The sequence below is a fragment of the Prunus mume genome, linkage group LG3 (genome assembly GCF_029339155.1).
Source record: "Prunus mume cultivar Tortuosa linkage group LG3, ASM2933915v1, whole genome shotgun sequence".
NCBI classification, from domain to species: domain Eukaryota; kingdom Viridiplantae; phylum Streptophyta; class Magnoliopsida; order Rosales; family Rosaceae; genus Prunus; species Prunus mume.
The window spans coordinates 22,251,136-22,265,265 of record NC_142700.1 but is presented as its reverse complement, the minus strand read 5'-3'; the positions used below and the strand labels follow the sequence as shown (position 1 = coordinate 22,265,265).

General features: G+C 35.6%; 3 protein-coding genes across 3 annotated transcripts; 1 reads left to right on the top strand and 2 right to left on the bottom strand.

Moving 5' to 3' along the window:
* Positions 1–2,220: 2,220 nt before the first annotated feature.
* On the top strand, positions 2,221–4,606 carry SCL3 (scarecrow-like 3). Its single transcript, XM_089048427.1, has 2 exons — positions 2,221–2,362; positions 2,859–4,606. Exon 2 carries the CDS (start codon positions 2,905–2,907, stop codon positions 4,327–4,329), a length of 1,425 nt encoding a protein of 474 aa, XP_088904553.1. The 5' UTR covers positions 2,221–2,362; positions 2,859–2,904; the 3' UTR covers positions 4,330–4,606.
* Positions 4,607–5,298: 692 nt separating this feature from the next.
* LOC103326778 (wax ester synthase/diacylglycerol acyltransferase 4-like) lies at positions 5,299–10,145 on the bottom strand. The gene is made up of 5 exons (XM_008229017.2): positions 9,822–10,145; positions 9,001–9,570; positions 7,505–7,855; positions 6,935–7,072; positions 5,299–5,873 (listed from the first exon to the last, which is right to left on the bottom strand). Exons 1-5 carry the CDS (start codon positions 10,005–10,007, stop codon positions 5,712–5,714), a joined length of 1,407 nt encoding a protein of 468 aa, XP_008227239.2. The 5' UTR covers positions 10,008–10,145; the 3' UTR covers positions 5,299–5,711.
* A 974-nt stretch (positions 10,146–11,119) lies between these two features.
* Positions 11,120–14,130, bottom strand: LOC148919110 (protease inhibitor/seed storage/lipid transfer family protein). Its single transcript, XM_089048788.1, is given in 4 exon segments — positions 11,120–11,252; positions 11,838–11,977; positions 11,979–12,055; positions 14,013–14,130. Coding segments are annotated over 4 exon segments (468 nt in total).

Sequence of the window (14,130 nt, the reverse complement as noted above, 5' to 3'; positions counted from 1 at the left end):
TGGTGGGCTAAGGCCAATAAAATATTAGCTTATGGGCTTGGAGGGCAATGACCCTCCTCTAGGGACTTTGAGAGGTGAATACCAAATTACCTCGCTATGTTCGATATTATTGAGGATATTATCAATGAAAATATACAAACTTACGAAACTTTCAACTTGCTACCGGATAAATTGAAGGAAATATTAAATTCTAGTTATATTTAGCTGCAAAGATAGGTTATAAGTGACCTTTAGGCAATGGAAGTTTTAAATTTAATCTTTGAGCTTTAACATAACTAACCCCAAGTATCTTGAGGCTTGGTTTAGATTTCCACTCCTAGAGATTCTAGACTTAGAGAAAGAGAATAGAAATGTTACCCTTGAAGCCCTACTCAAAGTTGACATAATTTAAGTTGATCACCTTATGGAAGGCCTTCCAGATTCATCAAATCACCAATAGAGGCAATCTCTAACTTTTCCACACCAAGGAAGATGGAGGATATGATGCAACCTAGTAAGGAAGGATTTGAGTGTTCACTTCCTAGATGGATTTCAAATGAGTCATTTGATATAGTCATTTTAAATCCATTTTAAATGTACTACATCTAGTTATTTCAAATACATTCAATCTAATGTGGTTCTTATTCTAATAGAAAATTTATTTTTATTGTCAAATCCAATCATCTATCCAAACGGAGCCTTAGTTCTTTGAACAAAATAAATGTGAAACTTTAGAAAAAGCAAAAGAAGCGAAGTCATGTTGTCCTTGTTCTTTAAAATATTACAACAATTAAAGGAATCACCGACCTCTAATTACCTTTTGCCTTTTGCCTTTTGCCTTTCACATATATGCTTGCTACTTTCTTCTTGGTATTTTTCAACATCTTTGATACACCAAACCTATGATATCCCATCATCTTTGTCCTCATACACAAAGTCATGAAAGCTGATGAAACGCTCTTTAATGTGCATTGTCAAGATGGCACTTCATGATTGGAGTCATGTACGCGTATTTGAGTACTTCGCACAACTCAAGCACATGACATGGCATGTTTCAATTCAAATATTAAATCATGACTACTTTTGCCTTTCAACATGACTGGTAAAATAAAGGACTGGTTTAAAATACCTTCGTGTATCATTGGCAAATTTTGTAAAAAACAAAAAATTAAAAGGGAACAATGAAAAACTCACCTATACTATTTGATGTTGTTTACTTTTATTTGTAATATTTTTTCACAATACGTGTATCTTTAATAATATGCGAAAAGTTCTTGTATTAAAAGTGATCAATATATACGTACATAATCGAGAAATGTACGGAAATAATGATATTAAGATCCTATGTACACAGGTGCACGTCTAAAAATTTCAGCACGTTTTCTCGGGAAGCAAATATGGTTGCAGATGCTCTGGCTATCAATCTCCAATACAACGATTTAGTTATCTAATCTTTCCTTCTTCGTTTCTAAAAAAGTCATTTTTGATATTCGGAATGTATCCCAAAATTGGGAAAGTGAGAATTAAACAACCTAGAATTTCAGGTATAAAGGTAAACGCTTAATCACTTTAACTACAATCCTCTATGAATTATTTTCAACAACGTTAAAATCAAAGTAAATTGGTAGTGTATAGGAATCATCCAGAAGTGCCAACCCGGGAGTCCACAAGTAGAGATAAACTTATCATGAACTTTTGGACTGTTGCTTAACCTCCTTGTCTCTGTCTTAATATAAAGGAAGGTAATACCAAGTGTATGGTCATGGCCATTTGGGAAAAAAACAAAATGGGGTTTTGGAAGCACATTGGAAGTTTTCTTGCTATTCCCACACTCACCCCACTAGGAAACAAAACTTGGGGCCTTGTTTGTCTTTGTTAGGGCATGTTTGGATCCATGCAACCTTTGGGAATATTGACAAGTCTTTGGGCCAGCTTTGATTCCTTATCCACCTTAGGTAAAGACAAAAAACAAATAAAGTGGGGGAGGCTTTGGAGAGAGAGAGAAAGAAAATAAGACAGGTTTTAGAGAGAGAAGTGATAAAAGAAATTAATAAAACTGCAACAGAAGGCTCATCTTCTCACAAATTCCATGTTCCACTTTGGACTGCTGGACAACAAAACAATAACGACAAAAGGACTCTCCCACGCAATGTCGACAACGTTGCCATGAAGTCCTGTCCTCCAAAGCTCACAGCTTTTAATTAAGATCAATTGAGCTAACTTACTCTGTGATAAAAACAGAGGAAACCCAGAAGAAGTCCGCATCAGCTTTGTGCATAACGAGGGATTGAAGCGGATCTCCTTTGAATTCTCATGGGATTCTTCATGGGTTTTTGATCAATTACAAAACCCAGTAAGGATTTGGCTCATCTTCCTTCGCTTGGTTAGTTCTGTTTCTAGTTTGTTCAGCTGCTTTTGTTGGTTTTCTCTGTTCTCTTTGTAACTGCTTAGCCCTTAGGTGACTTCTTTTGTGAATTTTATCTCACTTGATCAAAGATTTCTTAGCCAGGTTAGCTTGTCTAGCTTTTGGTTCAGAATAAATTACTGATAATTTTCTTCGGATTCCGTCTTACTGATAAATTCGAAACCCCCTTTCCGATAGTTTGGTCAGTTCGTTACATATTTATTGTGAATTTGTGATACATTCTATAAATTCTTAGCCTTTTAGGTGCTTCGATAGGAAAGTGCTCTGGTTCTAAATTACTTTTATTACCTATTGTGAATGCCTCGTTGAGAGTAAGCATTTTTCTGAAATTGTGTATTCATGCAATATGGTTCTTGCATGAGCAGTAGAATATTTCCTTAGAAGTCTTGGACTTATCTTATCACTTACCAGTTCCATTGTGAAGTGATATTGATCTTTCTCTTTCTGTTGACAGTCATCTAATTTTGTTCCCCAATTACCAAATCCTTCTTGTTTGTTATATGACACCAATGTTCCAAGACGAAGGATCATCATCCGCAACTTCATCTCCTCTCCAATTCTTTTCCATGATGTCGCTTTCGCCTAGTTTAGGATCACCATACCCATGGCTTAAAGAGCTAAAATCCGAGGAGCGGGGTTTGTATTTGATCCACTTGTTGCTCACTTGTGCAAATCATGTTGCCACGGGAAGCCTTGAAAATGCAAATGTTGCCCTTGAGCAAATTTCTCAACTCGCCTCTGCTGATGGTGATACCATGCAGCGGATTGCTGCATACTTCACCGAGGCTCTTGCTGATCGGATCCTTAAAGCTTGGCCTGGTCTTCACAGGGCCCTTAATTCCACTAAAATATCTTTGGTTTCTGAAGAATTTCTAGTTCGGAAAGTGTTTTTTGAGATGTTGCCATTCCTAAAGGTGGCTTTTGTGCTTGCAAACCAAGCTATTACTGAAGCCATGGAAGGGGAAAAGATGGTCCATGTAATTGATCTCAATGCAGCTGAACCTGCACAATGGATTGCTCTTCTTCAAGTTTTAAGTGCAAGGCCTGAAGGTCCACCTCATTTGAGAATTACTGGTGTTCATCAACAGAAAGAGGTGCTAGATCAAATGGCTCATAGGTTGACTGAGGAAGCAGAAAAACTGGATATCCCATTTCAGTTCTGTCCCATAGTCAGCAAATTGGAAAATCTTGATATGGAAAAACTTCGCATCAAAACTGGTGAGGCCCTAGCTATCAGCTCAGTTCTTCAGTTGCACTCCCTTTTGGCGTCTGATGATGAACTCTTGAAAAAGAAATCCCCGTTAGCGTCAAAGAGTTCAAGTGGAATTCCCTTACCAAGAGTTTTGCAAATGAACCAAGGCACCCTGGGTGAGTTGCTAGAGAAAGAGATGGGCAACGGGTATAGTGCGAGTCCTGACTCAACCTCGTCATCGCCACTATCTTTGACTGCTTCAATGAAGTTGGATAGCTTTCTTAATGTATTTTGGAGCTTGACACCAAAGGTCATGGTAATAACCGAACAAGATTCTAACCATAATGGCTCCACTCTAATGGAGAGGCTATTGGAAGCTCTCTACTCATATGCTGCATTGTTTGATTGCTTGGAGTCTACAATGTCGAGAAATTCAATTGAGAGACTGAAGGTGGAGAAGATGCTCTTTGGGGAGGAAATAAAAAACATTATAGCTTGTGAGGGATGTGAGAGGAAGGAAAGACACGAAAAGCTTGAGAAGTGGATTCAAAGGCTTGATTTAGCTGGGTTTGGAAATGTACCTTTGAGCTATTATGGAATGCTGCAGGCAAAGAGGTTGTTGCAGGGCTATGGTTGCGATGGGTATAGAATGAGGGAAGAGAATGGTTGTGTGTTGATTTCCTGGCAAGATCGACCCCTATTTTCTGTCTCAGCTTGGAGGTGCAGGAAGTAGAATATGGAACATTGTTATGGATCTCATGGTGTTTGAGTTTCTCGTCTAATTACGAAGAATTTTGTTCATCTGCAAGTGAATACTGCTAGGAGTGATACAAAGGCCCTCTTCTTACCCAAAAGAAAGGAAAAGAATGCTGGCCCTCTTGTTTATGCGTCTACATTTCATTTGTTTAATCTTCTTTTTTTCATTTTAAATCTAATTGAACTAATACTGACCTTTGGTCTTTGTGTTTATATGCCTAAGTTGCTAATGGAGTTTGTTGTGTTATGATTTACTTTTTTCTCTCTTCTGTCTAATAGAGGTACTTCAGTTAGTTGAAAAGTTTTTGTATAAGCTCATGTTTAGCTTCCTCGTTTCGAATTATCTGTGTGTGTCCAAGTGGTGCCTGCAATTTCAAGTAGCGCGGTCTTCGACTGAATGCCTTTTTAACATTTTATTGATACAGTTATTGTGGTTTCGGCTATGTCATGTAGCATTGTTAATGTAATTGTTCTCCAGGGGAGCCTCATAAGCAATTGGTGTGTATCCATTTGGTGCCTGCAACTTCATCAATTCTGCATAAGCAACTTTCTGGCGTTGATTTTTAAGTCATACGCAAGATGAGAGTGAGTTTTTTTTTTTTTTGGGTCTCCTTTTCAAAGAACACAACCAACTCTCAACGATGAGATTTGAATTCAAAGTTTCATTTAATTAAGTGAAGACTAAATGTCACTAGACCAAATGGTTGATTGCCACAGTCCGTGCGAACCAATTTGAATTACGCATACAGTTATGTCCTGTGGAGTAAGTTGCATTACACATATTTGTGCCGAAAACATGTACAGCATTGGTCTCCGACTACTTAGATTATGCTTTGTTGTGGGGGGAGAGAGAGAGAGAGAGAGAGCACAGGAGGTAATTACAAAGGATTGTTGGATTTAGTGCCTTATCTTTTGCTTGGTTAAAATTTATTGCCTCATGTGGAAATTTGAAGAATAATTTGCTACTTCAAAATATTTGGCCTCTAGCAACCGTGGACCAATCGAAAATATCCTGTCGTGATTGAGAATATTTATATTACCAAATTTTACATCAACATATATGCATAATAGAAACAACCTCTCCCATATGCATTAATAACGGCATCAATGTACAAAGATAGGAAATAAACATTGTAAAAACTTGTTATGTTGTAACCTTTTAAGAATAAACACCATATTGATTTTGCGATAAGAGCACTTGTAAAAACGAAACTTTTGAGTCGCACGAAGCGTGTGTGATAAATAAATAATAATAATTTGTTACGCATGAGAAACGCGTGTGAAAACGCTAGTTATTATAATTTTATCTGATTATATTCATCCATATTTTGTAACTGTCGGAACTTTTTCTTTGGTTTTCTACGCTGCATTTGCTGGAGGAATTTGGTAAGAGGCTTCGAGTATTACCCTAAAGGCATTTTGCATGGACGCCTTCAATTTGTGGGAATCTATGAAGCCTTTTTCAGCTCCGAATGCAACTCTCAGCTTTCCCATATAACTAAGGGCCGTTATAGTAAGACACTGCATGGATAAAACACCATCAAATAAAACATCATATCATCATATATATATATTAATGGGAAAAAAAGCTACATAATTTTAATATTTATAACCAGAACCTCCTAAAAAAAAAGCAATGAAAATTAATGAAATTGAAACTCGAGGGCCTATATTAAGAATGAATCCAAATATCTATGGGGTGTTTGAATTGGCCTAGCTCAAAATTGAAATATTAAACATAATCTATCAAAAGAAGAAAATAAAAATAAAAAGAGGCTTTTGAATTGTAAAGGTGTGAGCATTTGAACTGGCCTAGGTTCAAAAACCAAACCAAACCGCTTTGTATCAGTTCTAGTCCCGGTTCTTGTTTTCAAAAAATTGATATAAACCGAACCAGACCAGTTATGTCAAGTTTACCTATTCATTTATATCCAAAATTATTAGTAAGTCTAATCAATATTTAAATAACATTAATAACTCCAAGTAATATCTATATATTTTAGTTCAATTAATACCCAAATGTCTTAGTTCCAATTTATACCCATACAATTAACTACTCTAGCCCAATTTCTTTTTCTTTTTAGTGAACTATATCCGTTTTTGTTGTACTTCCGTCTTTCTCCCTTTTCCACCTCTTTTTTTATATTTCTATTTATCTTCCTATTTATCTCTCTTATTTTATCCACTGTATATATTTTTCTCTTCTTCCTATTTTTCTATACATCTTATTTCTCTCTTCTTCACATCTTTATATTTTGTCTTTTCAAACCGAAAATTGGGCCGAACTGAATCAAAACCACGTAGGTCTGGTTTAATTAGGTTCTTCTAGACACTTTTTATATATATAAAAAAAAAAAACAGAACCAAATCAGACTGTGTGTAAGTTCTGATTTTAGTTTCAATTCAAGCGGAAAATCAAACTGTACCCCTAATGTCTTTTCATATCATTTTAATTTTATTCGGTGGTGGATGCTCATATCTAAGGTATTAAATATAATTTTTTCTCACAAATTAATTATAAGAACTAAAGTAACTGCATAATTATATTTCAAAAAATAAAAAGTAACGGCATAATTAAGTACCTGAGGTGGACCGACCACCATATAGTAGAAGCCACAAACGGGCTGATTAGCCAAAGCCATTTGTTCAACTGGCCCAATCATATTTGAGATTGTCATGCTCGAGTTCTTGAGTGTGCCATGGATGTATCTAGCTGCTCCCTGCAAACACAACACCTTATAAAACACTCTAAAGTTTTTTTTTTTTTTTCCTTTTTTTTTTTGAAAGGAATATTCTAAAGTTCTAAGAGAGACTAATAGATTTTTGGTATATTAACGGGCAACGGAGATTCAAATTTAGGATATCTTTCACGTTAAAATGATAGTTTTTTAAAAGCTAGTTTGTTAATGAGTACATTTAAAGTGTTTTGAACGGATTACGCAAACTTGACTTATGAGGTCTTCATGCCCAAATTATATTTCCTACAAAACATTCTATATTATACTTACATTTTAGTATGAAATGAAATTTTAGCAACATAACATATTAGATATCTAACGCTAATATTTATAAAAGATAAAAAAAGGAAATTGAGAATATGGTAATTAGGACATGGAAAAGAGCATATATATAATAAATTGTTAATTACGTACCTCAGGGCCTCTAAATTTCTTCAAAACATCCAACAGCCAGCTAGTGAGGTAGCCAGCGGCAGAACTTCTCTTTTTCTTGATTATTTTGTGTGCTTCCCAAACAAAGTCAAGTGGGTTTGAGATTTCAGTCGACTTGGGCATTGACACATGTAAGAAGCCAAATTGGTTTCCCCATGACATCTCATCATTATTGGGTTCGATCATCTCCTTGATTGGCATGTAACCCTCGATGTTTCTGGTATTGAGTAGCACCAATGCCGTACAATGTTCATTGCTTGATTTTTTGGTAACCCCTTGCATGTATATTCTGGTGCCCAAGAAGATGATTCCGGCAATCACATCATTTGTCGTCTGCAATTGTTAATGCCAATTTCATTCAAATAATATAATCACTATTAAAAAGAAACTAAGAAAAGAAAGGGTTTGTATAGGAGTTATAATCCTAATCAAATATGTTTGATGTTCTAAAAACACTACATGGATCGGATTATGTCTAATCCTATTAGGTCCAAATAGTAGGATCATAAATCTCATCAAAAGGGTGGGATTAAGTTGGATGCAATTATGTTTAATTTTTGCCTGGAAAAGGAACTTATTTTATTTAAAAATTAATAATAATTGTGTAGGGAATTTTGAATTTATGCTAGGACACAACCAGAAAGCTCAATTGTGTGTGAAAATAAATGTTTTGAACGCAAATATGATAATCCAATTTTGATCAGAATAGCAAATTTCATTAGAAAAGTTCTTACAGGGGACAACCAACACGTCTACAAAAACAACCAAAGCACAAAAGGGGAACAAAGTCCATCCGCCAAAACTGGACAAACAGGCAGTGTCCACATCACTAAAATTAAGCATGATCATAAGTCAAGCTCACACAATTGCCCAAAATAACGAAAACCCTAATATAACACATAAGCCTAATGAGCTATAGATCATGTAACGTATGAAAACCCCAATGTACTATTGTACTGCGTATTTGTGTATTTCCTAGTAGCTGCTTGGTACATTGACAAATCAATGTCACCATGCAACATTAACTATTAGTACGTAGTTTTTACCAAAGTTAGAAAGTGAAAAAGAGAAAACTCACACGCAAAGTACAATGGGGACTTGAACTCACCAAAGTTTGGCACTTCTCAAAGCTTATGATCTGAGGTCCTCTCCAAAATTTAATGAATGCACCAACATTTTTTGAAGTGCCAACTCTCCAAAATCTAATGAATGCACCAACTTTTCTTACTTTATACTGCAGCAATTTAATTGTCTGTCTTTAACATTTTATGTTTACTACTGTATTTTTTTTTGGGTACTTTTAACATTACTCTACCACTGGAACAACATTAGAGTAACCATTCTTGACCATCTAATGCTTTGCCTCTAATTAGGTTGGAAACATCTTTTCCCGAATTTCCTTTTTGTCGTAGATATATGTTAATGTTCAATAAAAACAGAAATCATTAAAAGAAAAGAAAAATGGTACATAATCTTACCACTCCAAGTTTGTTCTTGATCAGTTTGATTTCATCAATGGAGAACGTCAAGGTTGATAGTGTTATTGGCCGAAACTCAACTCCATCTTCCCCAGACCTAATCGGAGTTCGATCATCTTCTACGAAATTGCTCTTCAAAATGCTCCAACTGAAATCCGATACAGTTTGGATAACTGAAGAGAAAAACTGAGACACAATTTTAGTCTTGTGAGTGGTTTGTGGTCCTGAGCTCTTCAGGGAAGGAAATGTTAGAGGAACAGAAGGGTTTTGAGCACTTTGCAGACAAGAGAGAAGAGCACCCATTAGAGAGTAGCCATCACCTAGGGCATGGTGAAGCTTGAAAATCAGGGTACCAGCAGCGTGGCTTGTTGGGTACTTGAGAATGTGAATTTCCCATAATGGCCTGTTTTGTGGGAGTTTTTCTGCTGCTATATTTGATATGTAGTCATCAAAATACTCATCATAGGATTCTGGTGACATTTTAGAAGGGAAAATGGGGACATGAACATGGTCTTCAAGCTTCACTTCAACCCTCTTCCATTGTTTCTTTTGATCTACATTGTCACTTACCTGTTTAATAATTCAGATAATTCATATCAAATCTTTAGTCTTTCTTGTTTTTTTCGCAGTAAGCTGGCGGTTTTCACACTCTCATGTTATCTGATTGCCAGTATTCGAGTAAATCAAATGTTAACGAGTAAAAAGAAGAGGAGACTAGTGAAAATTGAACAAAATGAGAGTGTGAAAATCGCTTCCGTTTCCAATAAAATGACAAGAGAGAGGAAGAGATCTAGAGAGAGAGAGAGAGAGAGAAGACAAACCATGATAGAAGAGAAGCGAGGATTGATGGGGAGGAAGACATCTTGAAGCAAAGAGAGAGCTTGGGAATCATTGATTGGAAGCTCAAATTCCAAAACAGCAAGAATTGCAACAGATAAGATAGAACTGTTGAAGTATTGGCCAGTGGGGCTCACTGGCTCTACTTCTCCCTCCTCCCTGAACTCCATTATGCTTCACCTTGCCTCCAATGAACTTTGATTTCTCCAGTTACCTTTCACCAAACCAGAGAGTAGATATTAATAATCTGAGTATTTGCAGCTTCTAATTAATGTGTGCAAAAACTAGGTAGGAAAGTCGACACTCATTTATTATTGAATAGAGCTCCTCATCACAACAATTTATATAAGAGCGATGCTAGACAGACCACATTATTTAATTACGAGTTTTAATATGAAACTTTACATAAATATCGATTTTTTATGTTTTAATAAAAGCACGGAAAATAAGAAATTAAATTAATTCCAATGCATATGAAAAAGAAAGAAGAATAAATTAGAATAATTCCAATACACATTCGTAATAAATAAACATGTCATGAAAACTATCTCTCTCCACATGAATCCTGATAAAGGATAATTTCTCCTTACACAACATGTGATGCATAAATGCGAGAGCGGCAGGTGCAATGCCAAAGTTTATCCTTTTATTTTATTTTTTGAATTCAGAACCTTATGTCTTCCATGTGAAGGCTTTTTTTCAGGTATTATTGTAAGGAGCTGATTTCCTCACTACCTTTTTTTGAGGAGTGCAAGTTGAAAAATTAAGTATAAAGAAAAAGAACTAATATAAAAGTTAAGTGAAAAGAAATTAATGTAGAGTAAGGGTAGAATAGGAAAAAGAAAGAACAAAATTCATTAAGAAGTATTAGAAAGCAAAATAGAGTGTAAGTGGAGAAACTGAGAGTGGGGAAATCATACCCCTTATTGTATTAAATAGAAGAACCAAATTTCCACGACCCTATTACTATTGGCCACCAAACCTCCCTTCATTAGGTAGGTCCCTGGAGCAGGGTTCAAGATGACATTTGACCCCACATTGGACGGCAGTGCGGTGTAATTAGGTTGATGGTCATCAATTGGCCAGAGAGATTACATGGGGCAGCCGGAAAAGAACAAGTCATATGAAATAATTATCTTTAAATTAGGAGAAAAATTTAGTTGCAATGCTATTTCAGGTCAATAATGCTCTGTTACATGTGCGGGTGATGAGACTACATCCATTGGCAATTGGTTTTTCCAGAAGAGAACACGATATTTCATTAATATGAACTCAATTCTTGTTACAACCGCTGAGGATAAGAAAACACATGCATCATCACTCTCAGGCCAACAGTACGTTGCCGCAATTTGAATGATTCATCAACATCATCCTTATGACAACTTTCAGTAGGCAAGGATACCGGGCTCTCTCCACTAAAGCAGTTAGTACCAGTAAAATTAAAGTCAATGTAACAAGCGGGTAAGTACTGTAAATATGTACTCTTTTTTTTTTTTTTTTGTGTGTATTTATAATTTTTATTTCATATATATACATATATATATATCTATATATATGTTGACAAGTCAGTAGTACGTATTTACCGTAAAATCTACTATATTATACTCGGTTGCTCAATGACTCGTCAATAATTTATTCTTACTAAAAGGAAAAAGGAAAGAGAATTTCCACTATATTTTTATATACTAAATGAAAATGGCGAAAACCCATTTCTGGAAGTCTCTGTTTTAAAAAAATAAAAAATAAAAAATAAAATTCTGGGAGGCAGGCAGAAGCATTGAGGTAGTTTGCACTATGGAAAATCTAGCTATTAGTAAGACAAGTTGCACTAACCAACAGCATGCCTCTCTCATGCATAGGCTTTCCAGGCTTCATGCTTTGGGAACGGTATAACATGGCCCAAATACATTAAAAAAAAAAACATTATTAAATCTTTGTAGAAGTATACATTAATAGACACAACAAATATTTTTAAAAAAATTAAAGAAAGAAGGGTGAACTTGCTTCCACATTTGGTTCCTGGTGCTACTTTCTTGCCATAGGAGCGAGCCACAAAGCCCACCTTCTCCATGTCAATCAGATCTTCTATCTCATTCGACACAAGCTTGCATACGCATTTCACATTCGCTTTCTTCACCAGGTACGGCACAGCATGCCGGTGATGAATCAACCTCCGGCCCCGATTTTCTAACATATTATGCGCATTTGGATGCCAGATCTGTTAGGAAAAATCAATAAATAGCTTATGCTATAGGATCACTATATTAATACAGGATTATAATATGTAGACAGTAGTAAAATACAAAATTGTATAAATGTGTAAGTTGAAACTAAGTACAGAATACTGGCTTTTATTGAAGATAGAGGCTTGCAGATTTGCAATGTCCTAAAGACATAATTTCGCCTCTTCTCAGTCTTGAAGTTTAATAGGCGAAAAGATAAGAACAATTTTATTTTATTTTGACTGGGTATCTCTCTTTTATTTTCAGAGACAAGAGGCCCAAGGCCCAAGGCCCAAGGCCCATGTCTTGATTAATGAAATATTATTAATCAAGCAAGCCAATCATGTATGGCCTTCACTACGAAGCCCATCAGCCCATCAGCCCATCAGCCCACCAATCTTATTTAATTGGTGTTAAGGTTTCATGCTTATAAAGCATGTAAAACCTTTTGTTTCCTCCGACGTGGAACATTTGCTTTCAAACTTCCAACAATACCCCACATTTGAAACATAAATTTGTTTTTTAAAAATATATGCCGACTCAAAAAACTGGAGAGGAAATTAGATAAAACACACATTAGGATAAGTGTCTTTTGGACTTGAACTTTCCCTGGTGTAGACGTATTAGATCTACTTAATGAATCAGTGGAATTCATAACCTTGAATTGTTCATCGTTTTGTAGTAAACCGAGACAATACGCCACACATGCATTAAATCTATACAGACTTAAGTTCATGTGGTTGTGTTCATTTTGGTCCTGAACAGATCCCGGTTTCATTAGAGCTTTAGAGAATGTAGCCATGTAATTCTTACAAATACGACCCACATTTACTCCTATAAAGGTAATGTTAATTAAAAGTATTCTTCCATACTTCTTTTGAATATAAAAAAATGTCATTAAATGTTTTGTACAAAACATACCCTAAAAACTTATGCAGACAGCACACCTTAGTCATAGGAATGAGTAAATAGTGAGTTCATACCTTGAGCCGTTCCCAACCAGTTTGCCTATTAAACCTAGACCATAGTATCTCCAATCAGCTAGGTTAAGATTCCATTAGGTTAGCTCATTTTGAAATTGACATTAAACCCATTCCCCTCGCCACATATTTAATTTGCTCTCTAGGTAGGCCTTTTGTCAAAGGATCAGCTATGTTTTCCCTCGACTTTACATAATCTAATGAGATTATTCCATCTTTGAGCAACTGTCTAATAGTGCTATGTCTTCACCTTATATGCCTTGTCATGCCATTGTATATCTTGTTTTTGGCTCTTGCAATAGCTGCCATGTTATCAAAATGAATACATAGTGCATTTATTGGTTCAGGCAATAACGGTATATCTTCCATAAAGTTTCGAAGTTATTCTGCTTCTTCAGCAGCAGCCCTTTTGCTTATTTAGCAGCCTTGTCCAAAGTTATGAATTCAGATTCCATAGTCGACCGTGCTATACACTTTTGCTCAGTTGATTTCCAAGCTGTTGCTGCCCCTCCACACACAAAAACATAGCCACTAGTGGATTTCGTTTCACTTTCACTAGAAATCTAGTTTGCATCACTATATCCTTCTAAAACTGGTGAATAACTTGTGTAATGCAATCCATAATTTATTGTGCCTTTTATAAATTGTAGCACTATAATAAAAGCTTTCTAATGATCATTAGACGAATAAATTGAATTTAACTTATGCTAAAAGAAATCCAAAAAATAAAATAAAATAAAATAATTTTATTTTATGACTACGTGTCTTTCTTTTATTTTTCAGGCAGAAGTCTTGATTAATTAAATATTATTAATCAAGCAAGCCAACCGTGTATAGCCTTCACAACCAAGCTCATCAGCCCACCAATCTTATTTAATTGGTGTTAAAGGTTTCATGCTTATAATAAAGCATGTAAAACCTTTTGTTTCCTATGATGAGGGACATTTGCTTTCAAACTTCCAACAATATCTACAAGCGCTTGTGTCTTTGCAACTTTGTGCCATCACTTTGTTGCTGGACATCAACATTAACCCAGAAATAACCAACATTGCTAAGGCCAAAGATTGAAACCTAGAAGCAAAAGTTGCCAT

Bases quoted from the DNA above. Each gene is read 5' to 3' on its own strand.
- LOC103326778 (XM_008229017.2), bottom strand. From the start codon at position 10,007: ATGGAGTTCAGGGAGGAGGGAGAAGTAGAGCCAGTGAGCCCCACTGGC. The intron at 7,856-9,000 runs GTAAGATTATGT...TAACAATTGCAG, and splicing joins TCAAGAACAAACTTGGAGTG to ACGACAAATGATGTGATTGC. The intron at 5,874-6,934 runs GTACTTAATTAT...TTATCCATGCAG, and splicing joins TGGTGGTCGGTCCACCTCAG to TGTCTTACTATAACGGCCCT.
- SCL3 (XM_089048427.1), top strand. From the start codon at position 2,905: ATGACACCAATGTTCCAAGACGAAGGATCATCATCCGCAACTTCATCT.